This window comes from Haliotis rubra, unplaced genomic scaffold, assembly GCF_003918875.1.
Source record: "Haliotis rubra isolate DU_JTF1 unplaced genomic scaffold, ASM391887v1 Scf52, whole genome shotgun sequence".
Taxonomy (NCBI): domain Eukaryota; kingdom Metazoa; phylum Mollusca; class Gastropoda; order Lepetellida; family Haliotidae; genus Haliotis; species Haliotis rubra.
The window spans coordinates 1,483,767-1,507,758 of NW_025767213.1; the positions used below are offsets into that span (position 1 = coordinate 1,483,767).

At 37.4% G+C, this 23,992-nt stretch overlaps 1 protein-coding gene across 13 annotated transcripts in view; it reads right to left on the reverse strand.

Moving 5' to 3' along the window:
• Window positions 1–23,992, reverse strand: part of LOC124292543 (otoferlin-like) — a 201,247-nt gene that overhangs the window by 116,754 nt on the left and 60,501 nt on the right. For 12 of the 13 annotated variants that reach the window (XM_046729672.1, XM_046729671.1, XM_046729676.1 and 9 more), the window contains exons 2-11: window positions 21,507–21,565; window positions 19,428–19,516; window positions 11,220–11,319; window positions 10,681–10,952; window positions 5,272–5,360; window positions 2,169–2,304; window positions 1,985–2,039; window positions 1,494–1,625; window positions 1,034–1,096; window positions 256–340 (exon numbers count right to left, since the gene is read on the reverse strand). In XM_046729672.1, coding sequence (XP_046585628.1) covers window positions 256–340; window positions 1,034–1,096; window positions 1,494–1,625; window positions 1,985–2,039; window positions 2,169–2,304; window positions 5,272–5,360; window positions 10,681–10,952; window positions 11,220–11,319; window positions 19,428–19,516; window positions 21,507–21,565 — 1,080 coding nt within the window. The remainder of the gene's footprint in view (window positions 1–255; window positions 341–1,033; window positions 1,097–1,493; window positions 1,626–1,984; window positions 2,040–2,168; window positions 2,305–5,271; window positions 5,361–10,680; window positions 10,953–11,219; window positions 11,320–19,427; window positions 19,517–21,506; window positions 21,566–23,992) is intronic. The other variant, XM_046729677.1, reaches the window with a different exon arrangement.

Genomic DNA, 23,992 nt, shown 5'->3' on the forward strand with positions numbered 1-23,992 from the left:
TGTCAACACTGGGGTTAATTGTGCTTGTTAATAACTTCTAGATCATGCAAAAACTCTACAATGCACTTGCTTAGCAAGGAGACATATATTTACAGGCCATTCATGTCACTGAAAATATAGTTTCTGGATGATATATACTCATAACATGAGCTTCCTTGCTAAACAATTGCAGCTAGAAGTTAATGGTCAAAAAAGATGATACATATGTAAAAAACGGATAAAAAATATAAAAAAGGACTAGAATACATAATCTACCAGGTGCCATGTATATTGTGGAGACATCTAACTTGAAACTGCCTACAATGGTGCCGGAACGGAGGAAGTTACGAGAATGTAGCACCTAGGTAGATAAAGGAATGGTTAACTATTGGATTGCTTGGCTCTCCAGGGCTGCACATGCACACATCATAGTGGGTCGGTATCATGGCTGTTGATGGGCAAGCACTTTATCTCATATAATTTGTTAGACTGTTGCTGATATTTTGGTAATTAATGCAATGTTGGAGTCTTCGGCATCATTAAAGAGTGTAATTTGAAAACTGTTCAGATATTTTGGAACTTGTTGCCATTGACTTTCCAGTCTAACGCATTATACACAGATATGTTTTCATGAGATGAACAATGGGATTTATGTACAGATCATTGTAACTTGATGTCATGAAAATACTATAAGATACATATCATCATTTAGACTGATCTAAAAGCATAATATCTTTGGAATTCAAAGAGTAAGGAAATCTTAAAACAATCAGACTAAATATTTTCTTAGAAAGTTATAATGATCTGCAAATGACATGATATCAATCAATCAATCAATGAATCAATCATCCATTATATTCAATATGATTTACCAGTATTAGACATGCTGAAGAAGGCATAAATATAATCATTAAGTGCTTCAAATGCTTAGTCTTACTGATATTTACTGATTATTACAATAAAAAAATTATAAAAGGGTAAGACAAAATCATTTCTTAACTTGTAGATAAATTATGTGGTCATCAGAAAACAGAATGTTCACATAAAAGCCTACCGTTAGAGTGACAATTTTGTCAAACAGCATCACAGGAGGCAGGTGAAAATCAAACACAAAATACTGAAAGAGAAACATGCATGTTGACCATTACATTAAGCATTTAATAATATTTTCTTAAAATTGCATCATAGGCATAATACTGGTAAACTTCTTTCTTCAGTTAGTATTAAAGCATTTTTCTTGAAAGGTCTTTATTAGAGGGACTGACTTTTTGACAGTCATTTCCACTTGTAACATATTTCTTATTCTGTGGCCGTTTCATCTACATTAATCAAATCTAAGTTGCATTGTATTAACTGCAATCTATCCTAAACAATGAGGTAGTACTTGTTTCAACTGTGTATATGTTACTGACTTCTGGCTCGGATCTAGGGCATCTTGTCCTGTAGTTGTAACAAGCTGCCTACCATACATATCCTGGGACACAACAAAGGAGTGCACACAAAGGTCATCATACCTCGTTGTAGTATGGGCAGTTGGTGGATTCCTTGACACTGGTGAACTTCTTCTGGTCCCCCACCTGGACACAGACTACCGGGTCCATGTTCAATCCTGCCAGCTGACGGGCCTCAATGATTGTGATACACACCTTGGGAAAATATCTACATTGTTAAAAACTTATCATATCTATAGCTTCAAGGGTTTCTTTACTCACTTATACTCACACGTCATTTCTGTTAAGATACTACTGACATATAAATGGAACAACATATACACATCCTAAAAAACCAACGGCCTTTATGTCAATATGAAGTTCATCCTGTGACGATCATGTCTGCATTCCACTACCAGTTAGTGTAACTATAACACAAGAACCATCACAAGTCAAGTAACAACCATCTCTACTCCAATGTTCACATCATGAAGATAAGCTCTTATTGGTGATCTGAGACCTCTATTTTGAGGGAACAACATAACCTCCTAAAACATGTTGAAAGAAGTACTTACTTGGAAATCTTGGCTCTTGAGTGTGGGAGCATCTGGAATGACTCGGGACCTCATCCTTCAATCACACAGAAGACAATATGCAGTGTAAAGGGGTTACAATAAACAGAGAACAGTATCATGATATGAAAGACGTGGCTGATGAGTACAATCATGTCAAAACAACACAAAGTTTAACTTCACTTACTTTTTGGCGGTGCCGGACATGGTGATGGTGGAGCCTTGGCTGTCTAGGCTCTGGCTGTCATCCATGAGTCGCTCCTGGGCTGTAGATGCCAACATGGAGGCCACTTCTGCTGCCTTTGCATCCAGCTCATGGGAGTCTGTAACATAGTGGGCAGGTTAGGCTGCATAGACACTGGTACTGAAGGTGATATGAATCAAACTACCTGTTTCTTCAGCCAGTGATGAAGGGAAGACTTCATCCACCACCATACCAGACAGAGGACAAAGTTCCGTAGATTCATGGTTATTTACTGGATACACTGGCAGACTGTCATTATGATCACATGAAACAAACGTATTACAAGGTAATGGTCAGACGTCCACTAAAACATAGTAATGAAACATACCTTCCCTCACAGCATTACTCTGTATATCTTGGCGCCTTATGTGCCTAAGTATGCTTTCCATATTGAAGACAAAATGAAGGCATATGAGAGAGATGTGCACACATCTGACAAAATACAAGATGGCATTTTGAGCCCTGGCAGCCTATATATATGCTGGAGGAACCCTGAAGGCAAGTCCGGAGTAAGCCAACATGAAAGATGTGCTGTTACGAAATAGCCAATTAACCACTGGCACCACAGAACAGGTAACCAGTAAGTAGAGCTCATGTATTAATCATCTTCTCTTTCTGTCTAATATATTAGCTATGAAGATTGTTCATCCCAAACATTCAAAGTTTAATAAAACTTTACATTACATTACAGGACATTACATGATGATAGAGGCATAGCCACAAGAAATTGAGATAATACAGAAATGGAAGCAGGGGTCTGTGACCTGGAAATTGCACATGCTTGAGGAATTTGAAGAAGTGTTTGCATAACAAAGGGTCTCTGATGTCAGTACCACCAGAAATGATACAAACAATCAACAATTTGGTGACCCATGAAGATCAGGGTTAGAATTGATCTTCAGAAACCCATGCTTGTCGTAAGATACGACTAATGGGATCGGATGGTCAGACTCGCTGACTTGGTTGACACGTGTCATTGTATCCCAGTTGCATAGAATGATGCTCATGCTGTTGATCACTGGATTGTCTGGTACAGATTGAATTATTTACAGACCACCGCCATATGGCTGGAATATTGCTGAGTGTGGCATTAAACAACCAACCAACCATCCAACAACCAATCTACAATGGGGTAAGGACCAATTGGTGAATGACTAAGCATAATTTTTCTGGTATTCCACAGGAAATATAGTAACTCAGACAATGAAGGAAGCTTGTTGGTTTCCAAAGGTTCTGAAAATCTGTTCTAAAATGCACCAAGCAGAACATCTCTCATGATAATCTAGCCCTGTCCAATGCTGATGAAAGATCTTGAAAAATTTGTGACTATGGAAGATACTTCTATTCCTGATCAGTACTGTCAGCATAACTCCAAACAAATCAGTCATTGCCATGCTATAATTGCCCTTATTCCCCTGATCAGGCTCTGTCAGACTTTAATGTGTTCCCAAACATGAAGCTGCTATGGTGAACGCTTTGTACTACCTTTGTCTTACTTTGAGTAAGACATGTTTGAAACTTAGATAGAGCCATCCAACATGGTTTGTAAAAATGTGCATATGTGGCAGGGAATTATGTTGAACATTTAGTCAGTCAACCATCTTCCTGTCAGGTCTTCCTATGCCAATGCCTATCAAATAAAATGTAAAAATAACTGTAACAAAGTAATCATAATAATTACTATGCTATGAATTGTCTTGTAATATATTCAGTTTGTTCCAAGCGACATCTAGTTTGTTGTTATTCTGGTGTCTCCACAACAAGATTGCATAACTTACATATACACCCACTCAGTGAATGGAACTTGCCTAATGACTATATCATGCCGTCATTCCTGGTAGAGCTAACTCATATATGCTAAAGAGGAATGATTAAACCTATCCTTCAGGAATCGGTCTAATTTCTAATCCAGACACAAAATGAAAGCACTAATACTCTGTGGAACAAGTCTTCACACAATGCAAGATGTGATCAATTTGCATGATTGTGTAACAATGAGCTTATCCATTCAAACCAGCAGGATTAAACATGAAAGCAGCCATGATAGTTTATTATTATCAGTTGGATCACCATATATAGAATGTGTCTGTGCCAAGTGATTCATCATGGTGATCAAAGCTGAGCTATCCTCCTTGCCTCTAGTAATCTGCATAATTGATACAGACATTGTTTTGCCAGGACCAAGATGCCTCAACATTCAGTTTCCTTGTATGACAAATGTGTCAGTCACCTGTATTGACTAGGCAAGTGTGAGCGGACAATGCTTCTTAATTATATATATATCCTGTGTAGTTACAGTAATACAATCAGCACAACTCCTCTCTTGGGAACTGACTGACGTCATCTACATACCCAACACCCACAAAATAATCAGGCTCCAAGCAGCATTATAACCAGCGCACTGCTTAGATTAGAGTTAATCATCGCATCACTCGGACTATATAAAAGTGAATAAGAATCTGATACAATAAAAATTATTACTTAATGTCAGACGTTAGGTCAACATCATTGTTGGAGACATTATGTCTTTGAATGGGCGAGATGTCCTTTCAATGTGGAATAAGACACTTGTGTACATGATTAAAGAGAAATAATTTCTTACATATCGATTGATATAAATTCATATTTAATAAATGTCAATAAAAATATTTCTTTGGATTCTGAAAAAATGGATGAATGAAGAACCAAGACCAGTATTCCAAAACAGAAATATGCTCCATTAATGTCTGCAGCTGACCTGATAAGAGTAAATGTGAGAATAATGTTAAGTTCTCCACCATCTTGCCTATACATATTGGACGAGTTGACAGGTAGCCATTTCATACCTGAACACAACAGAGAATGACCTTAGTGCCAGTAATAAAAATACGCCTTGTCGTAACTGGCCTCCTTCAGCCAAGATTTTGTTCCAGATGTCGCGAAGTGTCATACAATGCGCTACTGAGTATCACAACTTGCAGATAATCCTCTTTTTTCCTACTCCTTGTTGGCAATATCTTACTTTAAATGCCACTATGTGTTGTGAAGTGCATCCCCAGTGTATTACCTGAGTCCAGATCATCAATGAGAGCCTGTTTGTCATCTTCCTGCTTCTTGCTCATCATCATCTTCACTACAGATGTCAGGTTCTTTGGGCTGTGTTGAAAACATTTATTATGCAATATTATTCTTGTCTCAGCAACTTTTTCCATAGCCATATATAGCTCAATATTATATAAGCAGACATCATCATGTGTGTATATATTTAGTTTTAAATCATGCTGACTATAGTACTGTCAGAAATAGAAAAAAACTGTTTTTAGGCTGTTACTCTGTATCCCTAAAATTTACACAATTGCAAATAGCATATGCCGAAATAACCCACTTAGGCCTAACTGGGCGTTCAGTGGGATGTGTAATACGATATCCAGAAAAGCATGTTTACTCGTACAATCGGGCCAAACAATACGAATAGCTGCTGAAAACAATAGATCAGACTATAGATGGCAATTAGGTCGCTCAGCCAGGTATGACGACGGACTGTCGACTCACCTGGCATGAAATGCATGTGCTGCCTACAGGCACAAGGGGTCATCTCAAAGACATTTTGTGCTTTTTCTTGTGTGTTGACTATGTCTCACCTACTGATTAACATCTTACGTGTCTTTCTTTCATAAAGTTTATGTTGAGATATGTAAGAGAGTATGATACCCGAAAACCATAGAAACGCATCGTAGTATATAGGTGGCATGACCACCCAAAGATCGACAGGGCTGGATATTATTTGTAAATTGTTATGACGTGCCGTGTACCTCCCCAGTATAATTGCCCTAAAGGATTATCTTATCTTAGCTGATATCTCTATCCCCAAGCCCGACCCCAGGTTTTGCTTTTGAGGCGACCCCTCCTATCTGTTTCTTTTTATAGTGACAGTGAGACTGCATGGTAGCTACATCCTTAATAGTTTCGGCATAAAAGTTATTATTTTTTACGTCAGCTATCGTTTATAATGAATCTACATCTAATTTCAAATTGGGCATTTAAAAAGTGTCCTTTGTAATACAATATCGTCGCACACTAATTTGCATAAAGCCATGGTCTGTTCCAAATAAGTCTTTTTGGACTTAGAAAAAACCCGCATTGCTCATTTCTGCACTTATTTCCCCTCAGTAAAGTCCCTTTTCTCTGTTTCCTATCTCTCTACCACTGAGACTGTAGTTAGGCCGAACTTAGTTTAACAGATATTTCACATATCAACTACATAAATTGTAGAGATAAATGAGAAAATAGAGTTTTTTTCTATTTCCGACAGTACTATAATATTTGTCCTTCATTTACATATCAATAAATAATGCTCTCTATACTATGTATAACAATTTATTCAATTGTATCCTAAAAATGCAAAAACACAATAAAACAATCATTTTGATGTCTTTCAGAGGCATTTAGAAGTTGTTTATAGATGTCCAAGATATTCTTTATGGATTAAGCTTCTTTATTATTCGAAATAATTAAGAATTAATAAAGACACTTAATCCATAAAAATATCTCGAACAATCATTTTGCTTTGCAACATGTTTCTGGTGACAAACCTTGCTAACATCATTACACTAGGGTTTCTGGAGATTCTGCAGCTTTGTAAGGGAGCTTCCTTCTGATGTGTCATGCAATCAGCTCTCTACCTCAGCCCTTTACACATCTTCCCACTTTGGTTCCATAAAAACAGGTAACACGCCGAACCTTTAAACTTTATGTGGACTCAGGCTTTCAAGGAAAATAACTGACTGAATGCTCTGGTAATAATGGATTCCTGTTACACACTTTGCCAGATTGAGTTTAGTCAGTGACATACATAACCAAAGCAGTGAGCGTATTGCTGTGGTTTACATTTCTTCCTCTGATGTTAAATGTCATGTCACATTCATGCTTTTATTGATAGCTAATCCCTTTTAAAGGGCATATGCAGTTTCTTTGTGAAGTAGATAATATTAATTTCTGGGTATGTGTTTGAGAAAGATAATCTGCATTTTAGAAATAAGAGTAGATATTATAATATTTCACTGAAAGCTAATATAGCATCAACGTTCTGTTCACAGCCATCATAAGAAGTGTTTCAACATGGAATGATGGGCATTTGTAAAAAGTACTTACATTTATCATTGCAGCTTTTATTTTGATACACTGATCCCATGTGAAACATAAGAAATTTGAATTGCACAATAAAGTCTGATGTGATGAAATTTGTGTGTTTCTTAAAGAAGATCACATATACTCTAGGGGGGTTCAAATACATAAATCACTAATTGGCTTCGTTATAAATGAAACCCCGTCATTAAAACTACTCATTTCGATCTTTAATTAACATAAATCGACCTTTTTGACAACAGTGCACAATTCTCACCCGTGAACGAAATTTCAACCAATCAGAGCGGCGCACCTCTGTGATGTCATATGAGGAATAGATATTAGGGCCGATGCAGAATTCATGTACATTTCAGGGGGTAAATTATCTTGTTTACAGGTTTGTATAAACCTGACATCGTGACAACTGTTGTGAAAAATGAAAGCTATATGTTCTCACAATCTACTGTCATTTAATCTTGTCTCCTGCTTTGCCTAGTTTCCGAGTTACAACTTGTTTTCATAGACGATTCTGTCAAAATCGCTTGGTGTCGCTAGGCCTTATTTGTTCGAGCCAGATGCTAGTGATATCAAAAAGGATATTCAACCTCGCTCATCACGGTTGCAGTTAATTTCTTCAACCTAAACAGTGCCCATCAAGTGCAGTTATTTGAAAATATCCCCGGTATCTGATTGTAATAAAGTATCAAAGCAGTGTGGGCTTGTTCAGGTTTTCTAATGCCTGGATGGCATAATGAAAGATCCAAATTGATCCCATTTCTGTGTTTTTTTACCTCAATATTTAATCATGTCATGTAAAAATATGACATCTATTACGTATGATATTAAAAATTTACATTTGATTTATTTGAATTCGTAAACTATACAACCCTACTGAAAATTTACTGAAGTAAATAGGTACATACAGTTTTAGCTTATATGTATTTCTTATGCAACAATGAAGTTCTGTTTGTATTCTCAAAACAGTGTCGGCCCACAAGTTTTCGCAATTAAAATTGCATGCAATACAGCAATTAATACTCCCTTGTTGTAACCCGTGTTAGGTGGTATAAACCTACACATGTTATTTGTCATCCTTCACTTGATGGTCAGTTAATGAATTTATTACAGGTATAATTAGTGGTAATACCACTTAGATTACCTGACAAAGGTTCCCATTTGGCATTTCTTGTGTCTGGAGTAAATACTCAACATTATAAACATCGATCAAAGGATTAATCGATAACACGCTGATTGAATAATTCCTTTAACTTACACAGCGGATTTGTCAAAAGGTAGTGTTTATGTATGTAGATTTACTAATCTATACTGAATACACTCTGTCGTGTCTGCGAAAAAACAACGTACTTCTTTCAAAGGATTAACCGCCAATACATTGATTGATTGCTCATTATTGGCTAACTAAATTACTTTTTTTTAAAGAAAGGCAGACATTATGCAATTAGTGGCCAGGTGTGCTATCTTGGGTGACCAATGAGACTATACACCAATGTGAAATACCTGAAACGATATGTCACTTTTTCGTATATTAGACTGTTAAAAGACACATCACTTGGAACAGCTGCAGATGAATGGCATATCACTCATTTTTGTGGATATTAATGGATACATTCCTTGAACAAGGTAATAGCCGGACATTGTTCCTATAACTTTAATCTGTTTTAATTTTAATATTTGCATTTTGTTTTTATTCATTTGTCGTAGCATTCAACAGAATCATTGTTTTCGCCGTAAAGTGTAATGAGACAGACAACATACACTAGAGCGTATGTGCGAATTATGATTCACATTGGCAAACTATAAAATGTCTATATATTACAGTCCTGTTATAAATTCACTATAAGTATCAGCAGATCGTCTGCTTTTTATTTAGTTTCAAAATGCATACAAGTATGATAATAAACTAATTAGGATTATAAGACCAATATAAAGACGTACATTGACTAGTATCTACATACTGGTGAGTGGACGTTAACTACGTGAATGTAGCAAGAAATTTATCGCGCAGTATTGTCACTTCGACCCCCACCTCGCTACCGTGGAAGAAATCGTTATGTATTTAGTTGTGTCATGCAAAATCCTTTTGGTCATGATTCAAATACATATTTAACTACGAGCAGAAAGTAGTTTTGATTTTCTAACTTGATGAAAACAAACCATAATTTCATTAATTCTAACAGACTTTAGCCCGTGACTTTACGATTTTCAAAAATGGAGGAGCCATGTCGTGAACATCTGCCAGTCTGAGGATAAATGCTATTTAGGTTTGTTTTCACCGAGTTACAAAATCAAAAGTACTTTCTACTGGTAGTAAAATATGTATTTGATTGATGGCCGATAGGATTTTGAATGACATAGCTTATAACTTAACAATTTCTCTCGTGGAAGCGAGGGGGGGGGTGGGTGTCAATATAATACTACTTACAATATTATTGTTACTTCGACCACAACCTCGCTTCCGAGGAAGAAATCGTTATGTTACAAGTTGTGTTATGGAAATTCTTTATGGTCATCAATCATATACATATTTTACTACAACTAGTAAGTAGTTTTGATTCTTTAACTTCCATGAAGCGATGTGAACACAAGTAAGATATCGTTTCAGGCTTCCACGAGACTCGCTTCGTACTCACAAACATAACCCACTTAGCACGAACTGCGGCGTCCTGTGGAAATCTGTGCATGGCGACACCATCGCCCAACCCCTTGAAGCTTGCTACACACTTTCTATACAACTAACTGAAAATCCTTCCTCATATGACGTCACTGCAGTGCTCTGGCGACAGAGTTACGTAACCTGTCTGTGGTTTCGTTGGCGGGCGAGAGTGAAGCAGGCGATTTTTGGCAACTATTAATCACTCGGTATTAATTAACCACAAGTTTTTTAAGAATGAATTTTGGTGTTCCGCATAAAACTAACCACAAATCTTTCATATGTAATAGTTAAAAGAGTACAAAAAACAAAGTTTATTTGTTCTTTAAAGAATATCAACTTCTCCCAACTTATATCACATTGTCATTAGACCTGAAAGTACATGGATGAGTCAGAAGATTTGTCAGAAACATGAAACACAGCTAGGAAATGATTGCAAATGGCAAAGTAGAGAGTATTTTAACTGTTGAGACAGAGTAGGATTGCATTTTGCCAACAAGGACCACATCAATAAGCCACCTTGAAGTTACACATCCTTATCTAACTCAAACCAGTTCTTAAAAGAGTCTTATTTAAAAAATACCTCAGGTATTTAGCAATCTACTCCAAAGCTTCCTCACAAGAATACTTGAACACTGCATGGCCACTACACTCTGGATACAGCAGCAAACCGGGACTTACTTCTTGGGGGATTTTGCTCTTCCAGATGATGCCTTTGATGCCAGACTGAGTCTGGAACCTTTGAATGAGCTCTTGGAGGGTGACGACTTGATAGAATCGGAGTCTGGGGGATGAAGCTCATTGTCAGATTTCTGGATGTTCATCTGATTCCTCTCGTCCTCTGACAATGGTCGTCGAAGCTCGTCACTCTTCAGTTTCTCAAACCCTCCCTTCTGCCACATCCCTACACTCCCATCTGGGGCGTTATATGTCAGTTCAAAGGTCAGTGTTGTCTGAAAGTAGTACCCACAAATGATCTCTTCATCTTGCAGACAAGTAAACATTTACGAAATGACTAAATAGGCTTATGATGACATTGTTTTGACTCTGCTTTTAGCAGAGATTTCATATGAATGTCAAAAGTGTTTGGACACCTTTATTCACTCATAATGTCAATAATATTCTTACATACCTGTATTCTCTCAAACTGTACATTCTTAACATAAAATGAAGGGTATTTTACAGCAGGTAAGCTATCACCATATTATGTTAAGCCTTACTCTCATAACCACATTGTTAGCATCCAGCAGCGAGTCGGATATCTTGACATTGCCAACTTCAATGAGTTCCTGCAGTATCATCCGGAAGGTCCCCACCAGTCTGTAAACAAAGCACCAGTGTTGTAGTAATGTCCAGAATGTACTCATTCTCTCCACTACCGATTACCATATTTGTATTGTTATGTATTCACATCTGAAACTGTATAAAGTCACCAGCCTTGTGAAATATCAGTTGGTAACAATCATAGTCACACATATTACTTACCGCACACATTTTAAACCCATCCATCTTTCTACAGGCAGAACAGATTAATGAAGTATATTCAGACTTCACTCAAAATTGTACCCTGTTCCAGACTGATTTATTTATTACTTGCCAGTAGAATATATCAGCCTGGACTCCCTGTGGTGAATAACACGGTAAAACAATTGGTACTATTCATGCTTCTTCAATTTAAAGTTAAATCCTCCATATAGAATATAATGAATGACTGTATTATGTAAAGTTTACATTGACCAGGTATATCTACAGACAGACATAATATTCACTTTCAAGTATCATTTTACAAATTGTTTTGAGCCACTGCCAAAACAAATACTGTGAAAAAATATGATTGGTCAGATTCAGCCACAAGTTATGAATCATTAATATAATGCTATTGTCTGCTTACCTTCTTGGAAATAAAAATATTGCAAAAGACTGGGCATGAAGAACAAGAGAATGTGATCTATATTTGATATGTCAGATGGCAATTGTGTGTTAAAAGCAGTCTAGTACTTATTCAACCAGGACTGTTCTTTGATAGGTCTGTCAATATGTTAGACAGGATACACAGAAAGAACCTATGGTCTGAAGTGTCTGGGTCGTTCAGTCTGCTGTTTCTGAAGTTTCAATTATTCATGGACAGTTTTTTCCCCGAATACATAAACACAGTACACAGCAATGTAAGCAACAATGTTTTTTATGTGTGAGCATGTACCACATCTAACACATACCTGAAGATCAATCACTTGTCTTGTTATTGGCAACATTCGAAAAAAGTAACCATTATATAGATAAAGATAAAACAAAGGTTTGTCATGAAAATGTATGTGCAATCAATTTCCTCATCTCCAGCAATGTTGTCCTTCAGAACTTGTGCCAACATCAGGTCTTGATCTATAATTATTTGATCCTTCAACACAGATATCTGTGTGTCTTTCCTAAATGTACATTTACACACAGTTATTCTGGAACATCAATGTACAGAGCTGCCAGTTTGGGAGAGATCAAACGAAGAATAAATACTAATTGATTTCTTTCTTCTCCAAAACACAAGAAAAACAATGTGTATTTGTAATCGTGACATAGAAAGTTTGATTTGACTCTGAATCGGTCATGAGGGAAATCACACTGTCTTTAGATAATGCTAGTCAACCAACTACTCCTGGTTTAAATAAAGTTGTCTGCACATGCCATGAATGATGGATGACAGATTTTCTGTTTTCTGAGAAACCTTGCCAGCATGAAGAGAAATAAACACTTGACTGCCTGGGGCTTATCCATTGATTTCAGTTATAGATGGAAAATTGAACACTAATGTATTCTTTAAGGATTTCTCAAGACATTAAGAAATAAATAGTCTTGTATCCTTTCTACAGAGCTGTTGATCAGTTGAATTGATCTTACACCAAGAGATTGAAGAAGGAAGCTAATGATTGATCTGATTACCTCGGTGTATGGGGCCATCAAACCACTGAGCACAGTGTCTGTCAGTAGGTATGTAAGTATATAGGTATGGTTAGTGTGGCTGTAATGTCAATATTAATGTACAACCAATGATTTGGTAAAATCATATCAAGGATCATACTCCAGTGGAATCTAACCCTCTGCCTTTGGATCCTAGAATCTGCAAGGCAAAAGCTCATTACAGACCCTTCCATCTACACTTTATGATCCACTGTAAGCAAGATGTTATCGCCGAGTTTCTTCACAACCTTCACCTTGTTCAATTTACATTTTCCTTTACAAATTTGTTTAGGTTCCATAATAATAGAATTGATAACCCACTTAGAATTTATGTACCAGTATTTCTGCCTTGTCAGATAATAAAATTATGGACTTTATTTTCTTTTGACAATATATTTTCGAAGGGGAATGAAAAAAATGTCATTCTAAATAATTGGTGATGATTGTCATGGTTCTTTTTGTAGATAGATCATCTGATATCTAATTGATGCCACTAGTTCTTGTTCTTACAGCCATATCCATACACGTGTCATCCACAGTGTGGTAGATGAAACCTTCTGGTTTGTCTGTAAGATCAACTCCAGGGCTGTAAGGATGAATAATTTATAACTCTAGTAGTGTATAAATTAAATATCCAAGTAAGAGTCTAACTCCTTAATCTTCATCAAAATAGAAGCACATCAGTATGGAAGTTGCAACTTGAAAATGTGACATTTCATTTACTATCATCAATATAATTAAGAAACTCTTCAATTTCATGGAATCATTGTTACCCAAAAATACAGACATTGAGATAATAATGAATGGCTTGGTAATAAAAGGCTATAACAGAAATGTGTTGTACCGACAGCCATGAATACTAACATATCATCTTTTACACTATGTTTGTAAGACTGTTTGGTTTGAAGTGGATGACTGATTACTGACCATGGCTTGTTTCATCATGATGGTATAAGGTGCTGCTAAACAGGCTCCTGGTTGCCCACAGGTGCTTGGTATCACAGTTTATAGTTAAATATGCCATTTAAATGAAACCTGAAAGCTCTCTTGGGTTGTCACTGTGGGGTTTTTCATGAAAACTGATGCATCCGTCTAAACATTAGCACAGGCATTATGACCTTTAAGTGGAACCATTGAAATAGATTGTTCTCAGAAGGCTTCATTTGGCATAAGAGAAAAAATATCGGTTTGAAAGAACTCCCTTGGGATATTTTGGAAAGAAGTAATTTTCTTAAAGTGACAACATTTGTTACCAGACTAGGTGTATCAGTTACTCTGCCATGAAAATGGTTTTATAGTGAAGCTTTTGCAGCACAAATAGAATCATGTAAATCAAACATAATACGTTTATTAATATTTGATATATCATTCTCATCTAGCTGCATACTGCTAGTCAGTCATCCTTTATGACGCACTGGTTCATCTTGTATAAAACATTGGGAGAACATGGTTTTACACTTTAAGCAATATTTTGTACACTGTACCAATGTTGAGAATCAAACCAGGGCCTGTCGTGAGATGTGTAATAGTTTTAACTACAAGGCTATGTTACCTTGCTTCAACTACACTGAAGGGTGCAGGCTCCATACATTGATGGATGGTCCAACATGATTAAATTACATTTTTGCTTTTATCAGGGTTTTTCAGTAATTAGGAATCTAACTAGGAATCATTTATAAACTGAACTGTCTGTAATCCAGCACTGCCACCACTACCTGTCATTCTGTCATTAAACCATCACTAATGTAATCAACAATTAAGCCTTCACTGTGTCCTTTAGATCATTACATGAAGTCTTTGGTAAGCTGAGTTGGTCTATGAAATATTAAAGTGTGCTAGAGCCATTGTCTATTTTCTTCTGATGTCAGACTATTTCTTTAATTATATTACTTGTAGTCTAGAGCAGTCAGTTGACATTAGTACCTTTATCATTACATGTTCAGCATAATTTTAAAAGATGTATAAGCAGTTATGACAGGCCTTTGTTGAAGTAAATATTAGTGTTAGTTTCTGAGTTATAAGTCAACTTTTGAAGTATTACTTGTGGCTCTCTATCTTGTCAATCTCTAGTATCATACAGGCATATGGTACATGACAGGCATTTCTGGAGAAACCAACTGATCATTACCAGGTAATATGAGTTGTACTGGAACATGGGGTTTAGACAGCTCTTCTTTTATTGACTTTCATTCATAAAAGCACATGTGAGAATGTGCAATGTCCTGTGTACAGAGACATAGCTAGGTGCTGATGGACAGGTTCATACCGCTGTACAGAAACATAGCTAGGTGCTGATGGACAGGTTCATACAGCTGTACAGAGACAAAGCTAGGTGCTGATGGACAGGTTCATACAGCTGTATGGAGACATAGCTAGGTGCTGATGGACAGGTTCATACCGCTGTACAGAAACATAGCTAGGTGCTGATGGACAGGTTCATACAGCTGTACAGAGACAAAGCTAGGTGCTGATGGACAGGTTCATACCGCTGTACAGAGACAAAGCTAGGTGCCGATGGACAGGTTCATACAGCTGTATGGAGACATAGCTAGGTGCTGATGGACAGGTTCATGCAGCTGTACAGAGACATAGCTAGGTGCTGATGGACAGGTTCATACAGCTGTACAGAGACATAGCTAGGTGCTGATGGACAGGTTCATACAGCTGTACAGAGACATAGGTGTTGATGGACTGGTTCATACAGTTGTACAGAGACATAGCTAGGTGCTGATGGACAAGTTCATACAGCTGTACAGAGACATAGCTAGGTGCTGATGGACAAGTTCATACAGCTGTTCAGAGACATAGCTAGGTGCTGATGGACAGGTTCATACAGCTGTACAGAGACAAAACTAGGTGCCAATGGACAGGTTCATACAGCTGTTCAGAGACATAGCTAGGTGCTGATGGACAGGTTCATACAGCTGTACAGAGACATAGCTAGGTGCTGATGGACAAGTTCATACAGCTGTTCAGAGACATAGCTAGGTGCTGATGGACAGGTTTATACAGCTGTACAGAAACATAGCTAGGTGCTGATGGACAGGTTCATGCAGCTGTACAGAGACATAGCTTGGTGCTGATGGACAGGTTCATGCAGCTGTACAGAGACAAAGCTAGGTGCCGATGGACAGGTTCATATAGCTGTATGGAGACATAGCTAGGTGCTGATGGACAGGTTCATGCAGCTGTACAGAGACAAAGCTAGGTGCTGATGGACAGGTTCATACAGCTGTACAGAGACATAGCTAGGTGCTGATGGACAGGTTCATACAGCTGTATGGAGACATAGCTAGGTGCTGATGGACAGGTTCATACAGCTGTACAGAGACAAAGCTAGATGCCGATGGACAGGTTCATACAGCTGTACAGAGACATAGCTTGGTGCTGATGGACAGGTTCATACAGCCTTGACAGTGCTGGGATTACACTCAAGTGACACTCAAGTACAACACAGAGCACCAGGGACACAGAGTCATTATGTATAGAGACAAAATACAGATTGGCATTGAAAACATACTTCACTGGAGAAAAAGGGTAATATTAAGTTTATTAGAACGTATGTCAGGAGGGGTACTGGGTAGAATATACTGACCTATGTAGAGATAAGGGAATTGTATAGATTGTAGAACACCTATAACCATTATTCTGTCACTGAGCATAGACGAACCAGGCAATAAGATGAATAGACATCATTAAATAAATATCACAGGCCTCCAAAACCACCACTGATGGTCAATCAATGGCACTTTGTGGAAGGAAGACATTATCAATGTAAGTGTTTGTGGACAGGACATTGGTGGTAGTCCTAGCTGCTGCCGTGTGAAGTACTGTGGCCTGGCTCTACTTGTTTGTATGCATGGGGATGTGCTGGTCTGTAGGGCTGTTTCTGACAGCAGGTCCAGTGTGGCAGCCTGTCAGTGGGATATGGTGGCTAGGAACTTTTATGTTGTCTGCTGGTGGAGGAAGAACTCTAGCCCCAACACCTACCACTACCATACCTAGTCGAACCTATTACATCCAGTGATCTAGGGGCTGGAAGGGATTCAGACATTCAATATCCATATTCCAATCAGATGCTTCTATGTTGTATAGATGGGTGGAGGTATCACATTAAACTCAATAATTGAGTTGCTATGGATACCATACTTCATGAGAAAATTGGATTCTTTGCTAAAGCAACATACACCTTAAAGACAAACAAAATTACACATACGTTTTGAACTGAAATCATCTGTTGACAAGACATTACCCATCATTCTAATGGGGCATATACAATTCAGTAATTACTGTTTACAAGCAAACATTCAGGAACGAAAACCCAATTTCTACTTAATGTGACACACAGATCATAGATAATTTTGTGAACACTATTCGTCAGTGTTTCACATTTAGTGTTGCAGTAGCAGGTTGTCACTCAAGACCCTACACAAAAATAGTATTGATTCCAACCCCCTAGCTCGTCATCATATTGTCGTTGATGTCAGAGTACAGCAGGACATTGTGATGTCCAAACATCTGTGATGGAATTCTGTTAAGCAATTGAGGACAGCATTATTTGATCATTACCACAGCTAGGACTTGCCATCCCTTGGGTGCATGTAAAGGTGGTGTAAAGGATTTGCATAGTGCATCTTTAGCCGAGAATATCACTTGTAGGTGAAGGAGTCTTTATAGGAACTCACATAATCTTATCAATTCCATAATGAGCTGTTGTCATAGAAGACTTTGCAATATGATATAAAGTAATATCCCTGACAATATCCTATTCGGAGGTCTGACATGAATGTCTTGTACACATGGCACTCTTGTGGCTGTCTGAGGAACAATATTACCTGACAGCTTTCTGTGCAAGGATGTTTATGGCTATTGAAATTGTTTTTAGCTTTCATGACAAATATCAGTATTTAGTACACACACGCACATGCACACGCACGCTCACACGCATCCATACGCACACACACACACACACACAGAGGATGGTTAAATTTAAAAATTCTGGCTCAGGGAACATAAACAACCCTTATGACAAATATTAGATGAATAATGTCCTCTGTAAATAGTATTCCATTTGAGAAATATTATTAATAAGACTTGATGCCATCTATCACCACAAGTAAACATGCTTGTGCTATATTGTTAAGCATTATATCTTTTCTTGGTGTGATATTTCCATAAGCTGAAACAGACTGATGCAGCCATGTGTTTAAAAGTCAACACAGAAACTTTACAGATTTCAATACTTAAAGGCATACTAAATCACAAATGCTTGACCAAAATTGAATTAAAAAAGGAAAAGAGCATAAAACAGAATGAACAAATTTGTCACTGAGGGATTAAAACGGGTTTGATATGTTTGACTTGATGTGAAACTTCAACAATTGGGCTGGCACCCAGTGTTGTTTTTTCCGGATGGGCCTTCCTAATTCCTACAAAGCAGGCTGCAGTTTGCAAGAATATATGTATCTTCTTTTCAAATGAAAGCTTACTTCTATCAGCTATTAAACCCCTCAAGTGCATCTGACAAAAAGAGCTGTACTCCTCGCTTTGTGTAAACAGGTTTATGCCTGGATTGATCTTCAAGGACGGCAATATTATCGTTATCCTCTACCACTAGTCTTTATGTGTTTCTGGGAATCAGCCCGATAAATGGACCATAGTCAGTAATATAACCTTCTCCCTTTAGACATATAACTACTGTACCAGAGTTTGGAATCAAGTATGTGCCATGACATCAACTTCAGATATACTGCCATGAACAAAACTGTGTTAGTGCCTTGCACCAAACTGTAAACCGTCCCATTAAGTCCAAGCTCAGTCAGATAGTATAATATGTCAATACAAATAATTTATACAAATGGATTATGGAGATTGGGTTTCAACCACCCACACTGAAAGTCTTGGTATCACGTAAGTACCATGGAAATCCTCAGTCCCAAATTAACATCAAGAATGAATAATGGCATATATTTCCATCTTATATGGTGCAGACACGGCCCCCTCACCAAGTCAATAGGTTTTATGATGGACTGTTACTGGAAGGTCTGGTAGGTTTTGTTTTAACCCATGCCCTTATTACTTCATTTTTTCAGTAATGTGTCTGGAAGTTCCCCCATCCCTGATGATTATCTACTCAGACACTCCTTGCAGCATCTACAGAGTGGGCCAGCACACCGACACACACTTCACAGGCTGCTACACAACCCTGCACCAGATTAGACCGACACAGTTTACTCATTATGGGCATTACAAAGTGTACCTTGCATCTGCCAGCTTATGGTTTATACTTGTCAGTGTTATTTCATAAAGTCTTGTATTCCAAGCACACGCCAGTTACAACCATCTTTTTGGGTGTAGCTGGCATCATAAAATAAACTTGTACTGGCCTGTTACCATGGTTACTGAATTATTTGTCATGAAAATGGAAAGGGGTTTTGTGACTTTCACATAGTGTTGTCACCATGTTAACTTGTACTCACCTGTTACTGAGGTATTTGTTGTAGTTGAACACCTGAATGTCAATAACCTCTTCACTCTCAATAGGACGAGCCACTGGCCACTCAAATGACTGAAAAAAATAACATACATGAAAATAACTGCCATCGACAATGTACTGTATGTTTCAGTCAGCTTTTACATGTTTTAAGGTTTTGATGCTTTCCAACATCAATGCTCCTGTATGACACACCTCTATGCCACCAGACCTGAGGACATTTACAAGTGATCCATGACCACCTGGTCTCTAAAAAGGCTCCCTTGAGTTCTTGAGCCGATCAGCTGTAATTTTTCTGAAATTATTTCACTTTGTTTTTTAACCATCTCTATTTGGAAAGTTTGATTTGTAGAAATGAAATCCTACATAGAATACAAATATTTCCTTGCCTTAACTTTATGAGCAGAAATGGTGAACAATGACAGACTACTCACTATAACCACTACAATGTGAAAGTATTATGTGTGGCCCCTCTAAACAGGCACACTTGTTACACTACAAATGTATACCTACACTACACATAATACTGTAATGTTGTTTTGGCGGATGGCATTCTCTCAGTATACATTAGTTTTCAAAACATAAAATCAGAGATATGTTGGTCTCAGTTCTTCACTCACTTGCACCTCAATTCTCAATATGGCTGAATAGAAAGATCACACAGATCTTCATTCATAGAGGTATTGTATTGATTTTATTTAGACTGAATGTTTTAACAAAACACATTTACAAGCATAGGGCATGTTAACGGTCACCTTGATATGAATAATTCACATTAACATCCAGAAATCTCTCTTTCAGAAAGAAAAACAGAGCAATAAGGCTCTACTGCTAACATGGTTGTTGAATATTGGCAATAATTAAATACCACAGACAGAAAATAAGGCTGAAGGTTACTTCAAATCAAAATCTAGTGGTGTAGCCTAGTGGTTGTAGCGTTTGCTTGTGAAGCCCACTTCTGGTGTCCCCCACCATGATATTGCTGGAATATTGCTTAAAGCGGGATAAACCCAAACTCACTCACTCACTAATATGTAACTAATACAGACCATAAAAGAGAAAATAATGCTGAGCATATGATCTTACTCCATATCACATTTACTGTATATCAAAATACACAATCAGATCTGAATAAATTGATGAATAATATTCAAAAAGTCCTATCGCTGAGACATCACCCATGAACATAAGATTCAAATGCATACTATCTATCTGACACATTTTGTTAATCCTGCAATAAGACCTACCCTCTTCTACCTTCTGACAAAAGATGTCGCTATATGTCTCAGTCAGTTACAGATTTACACTTTATTACTACCCATCGTTTCTCTTTCTTTAAAAAATTGATTTCAGGGTCGACAAAGACCAACTTTGACACAATGCAATAAAGAAACCTATCCCGTCGTCAATCCCTCAAACTTTATTTGACATGGGCACATTCACTTAACAGTTCAAAGACTGAACACCCATTTGTCTAAAAGCTATGATGTTGAAGGTCATTAAAGGGCACTATACATCCAATAGTTCATATGTACAAACAATCCTGACAAGTGTTGTGCAAACCTTCCCCTATATTACAAAATGGCCTCCAGTGCTTATCCATGTCCAGCTTCAGGACCATGGCCAAAAGGTTTCAGAGGAAAGATACAAAACGTTTTTGTAGTTTTGTTGGCTGGATGGACAAGGTAGATCAATATGCCCAGATACAGCTCAACACAACGTTCAGTTCAGGGGAACTTAATTACAGAAAGGCCAAGAAAGAGAACAAGGGTTGTTTTTCCTTCCTTAACCTCCTATTTTCAGAGTTTACAAGTCATGTTGCAGTATGATGGAGGCACTTGTGTGGATGTTGTAAATCTAATTTCTTGCATGGAAATACGTTCCTAGTCCACCTGCTTCAGGTGTTCAAGCCTCTGTGTACCACTTAACTTCATGTTCAAGGAGATGATATTGATGTTTTGGCATATATTGAACCAACAGTCAATCATCACGCTGGTCTGATCATTAAACACAGGCTTCTCATGCATATCCTGTACAATACACTTGAAGGTCAGCTGGTACTCACCTCATCAAATAGGCATGTGTCTTCTGAGTTTTCATGGGTCCTTGTGTAGTGGGACACACCTGGAAGTCACAACATCACAATCCATTATCAATACAAAAGTTTCACATGATAAAGATTTTACTTCACCCATGCAATCAGTTTTCATTTGATCCAACAACGTCATCTCAGTTCATCAAAGATATAGTTCTGGATATAACATTAAGGCAACTGGTCCTAAAGAAATAAATGTAGTTTCAAAGTTAAACACCAAATACAGTTATTTCTGTGTCAGTTAGGAGCTTTGTTTAATTCAAGACATTGTTGGATTTCAAACTGTATGAAATGTTGAGTTTCAGGCATGATCATTGGTTCACATAAATATACAATCAAATATATACTAAACATAATAAGGAACTTCCGATGTGTTTCTTTATGTCCTATACATACAAATATAGAACAACGTGTTTTGCTAGTGGATAAATCTGGTTTATGGATGTAATGAGCATGCACTAGACCTGGAATAGGTGTTAAGGTTGGCTTGATGCATCCTTCACAGTCAGCTGTAGCACGATGGGATCATTTATATGGTTCACATGGACTAGTCATCCCTCTTGCATTCACAACAGCAGGGCAACATTATCTCTTTGACTGCCCAACACCCATGAACACAGCATATAATTCATTTCTCCAAATGTGCAGTTTCTTGTTTTGTTCAGCATTTTTATTGGACATGGAAACCATATCAATGCATTTACTTTTTTTTTCTTCTTCCAAATGTGTTTAAATTGTAGACAACCATTTACCCACAAGGATAACTGAGCCTCTGTATCTATAAATAAGACAAGCACTAGAAGAATATATGGAAATCATATTGAGACAATTCTATCGAAAGGCAGTCTCAGTTTTAGCTTTACATCACTAACTCTGCACTAATTCTTCTAACTGTTACATTCCAGCTGGAGAATTGGACGAGGCCCGTATAATGAAGCTGTCACATTTGTCTACACTACATCTAAATGAAGTTATACACAGGCAGATGGCTGAGCAATTCTGGCACTGTGCATGCTGGTCTCTACCCACGCACAGCATTAAAAGATTAATATGAAGACACTCTACTGTGGAATCAATGTTTAAGTGCCAGGCCTAAAAAAACAAGATATACCAAGATTGCATTTTCTCAGTATCAAGTAAGCATCCTTACACACTTGTGAGGAGTAACCACCAATATGTTACTGATTAAAGATAATTCCACTTTTCTACTTGTTAGTTTTATTAGTACATACTAATATATGTAATATCTCATATCCATAATACTGGAATAATAAATAAATTCATTCTGAAATTAGAATGAACCACAAAATGAGTGAAGGAGTTGGGTTGAATGATCCTTTGAACAGGATTCCAGTTATATCATGGCAAGTGGGAGCAAAGCTCCAAGTGTCAAATATAGTCATGACAAACCAGGGTTGAACCCATACCTGGCTGTCATGCCCAAGGGAGGTAACTCTGTACACTGAATTGTGACACCATAATGTAGTGTCGGTCCTCTTTCATTATATAAGTCTCTCATAAATACTTAATTTAGCCCTGAAATATGATTTAGTTTGGTATGTAATTTTATGATGAATACTTCAGGCTACTGATAAGCAAATACATGTCACTAAATATAGTTGTGACATACTGTGTGCAATGATCAGCCAAAATATGATGAAAAAATGTAGTTTTATCCTGTGGAAATGAGAATCAAAATGTCTGCTATGCTGCACTGAACTTTTGAATTGATTTAGAGCCTTTTCTAATTGATCATCACATCTTCACTGACAGATCATGTTCATAGAATAACTGAGTACAAGTATATGATCCAAAATGGTCAATGATGCTCTTAAACATTAAATGTATCCTGGTCCACTTTTATTGCATAAATAATGAAACACATGGAGAAATGTTCAGCCATGGACCAGGTTCGAAAATGACAAGCAGCAAGTTTTTGTATCATTCCACACAAGCATGACATGACTATGAAAAGAAAAAGCGTAATTATTTTAACATGACAACTGAAAATAATTCAGATGATAATCAAGTATCTACAATCGCATTTTCGCCAATATTTCCAATGGATTCACGATATCTTTGAGAATGGCAGCATTTTAGAATGGAATAGTGAATGAGTGAGTGAGTAAGTGAGTGAGGTTTTATGGTTTTATGCCACTTTTAGCCATATACCAGAAATATCACGACGGGGGACACCAGAAATGGGCTTCATACATTGTACCCATGTGGGGTCTTCAATGTGTGGGGTCTTCAAAGTGACGAGCGGATTTGTCATAAAATGTTTTTTAAAATTATTTTTGACAAAGTAACATGATGCAAATAATAAACACAACCAAAATGTTAAGCTGTTAGCATATTGAATCATATTGACAAGCTATGAAAAGCCATACAAATTCCTGGCTATCTGCAAACACTGCCCAGTGAGGTTAAACAGTTTTCTGAGACACACACGGAGA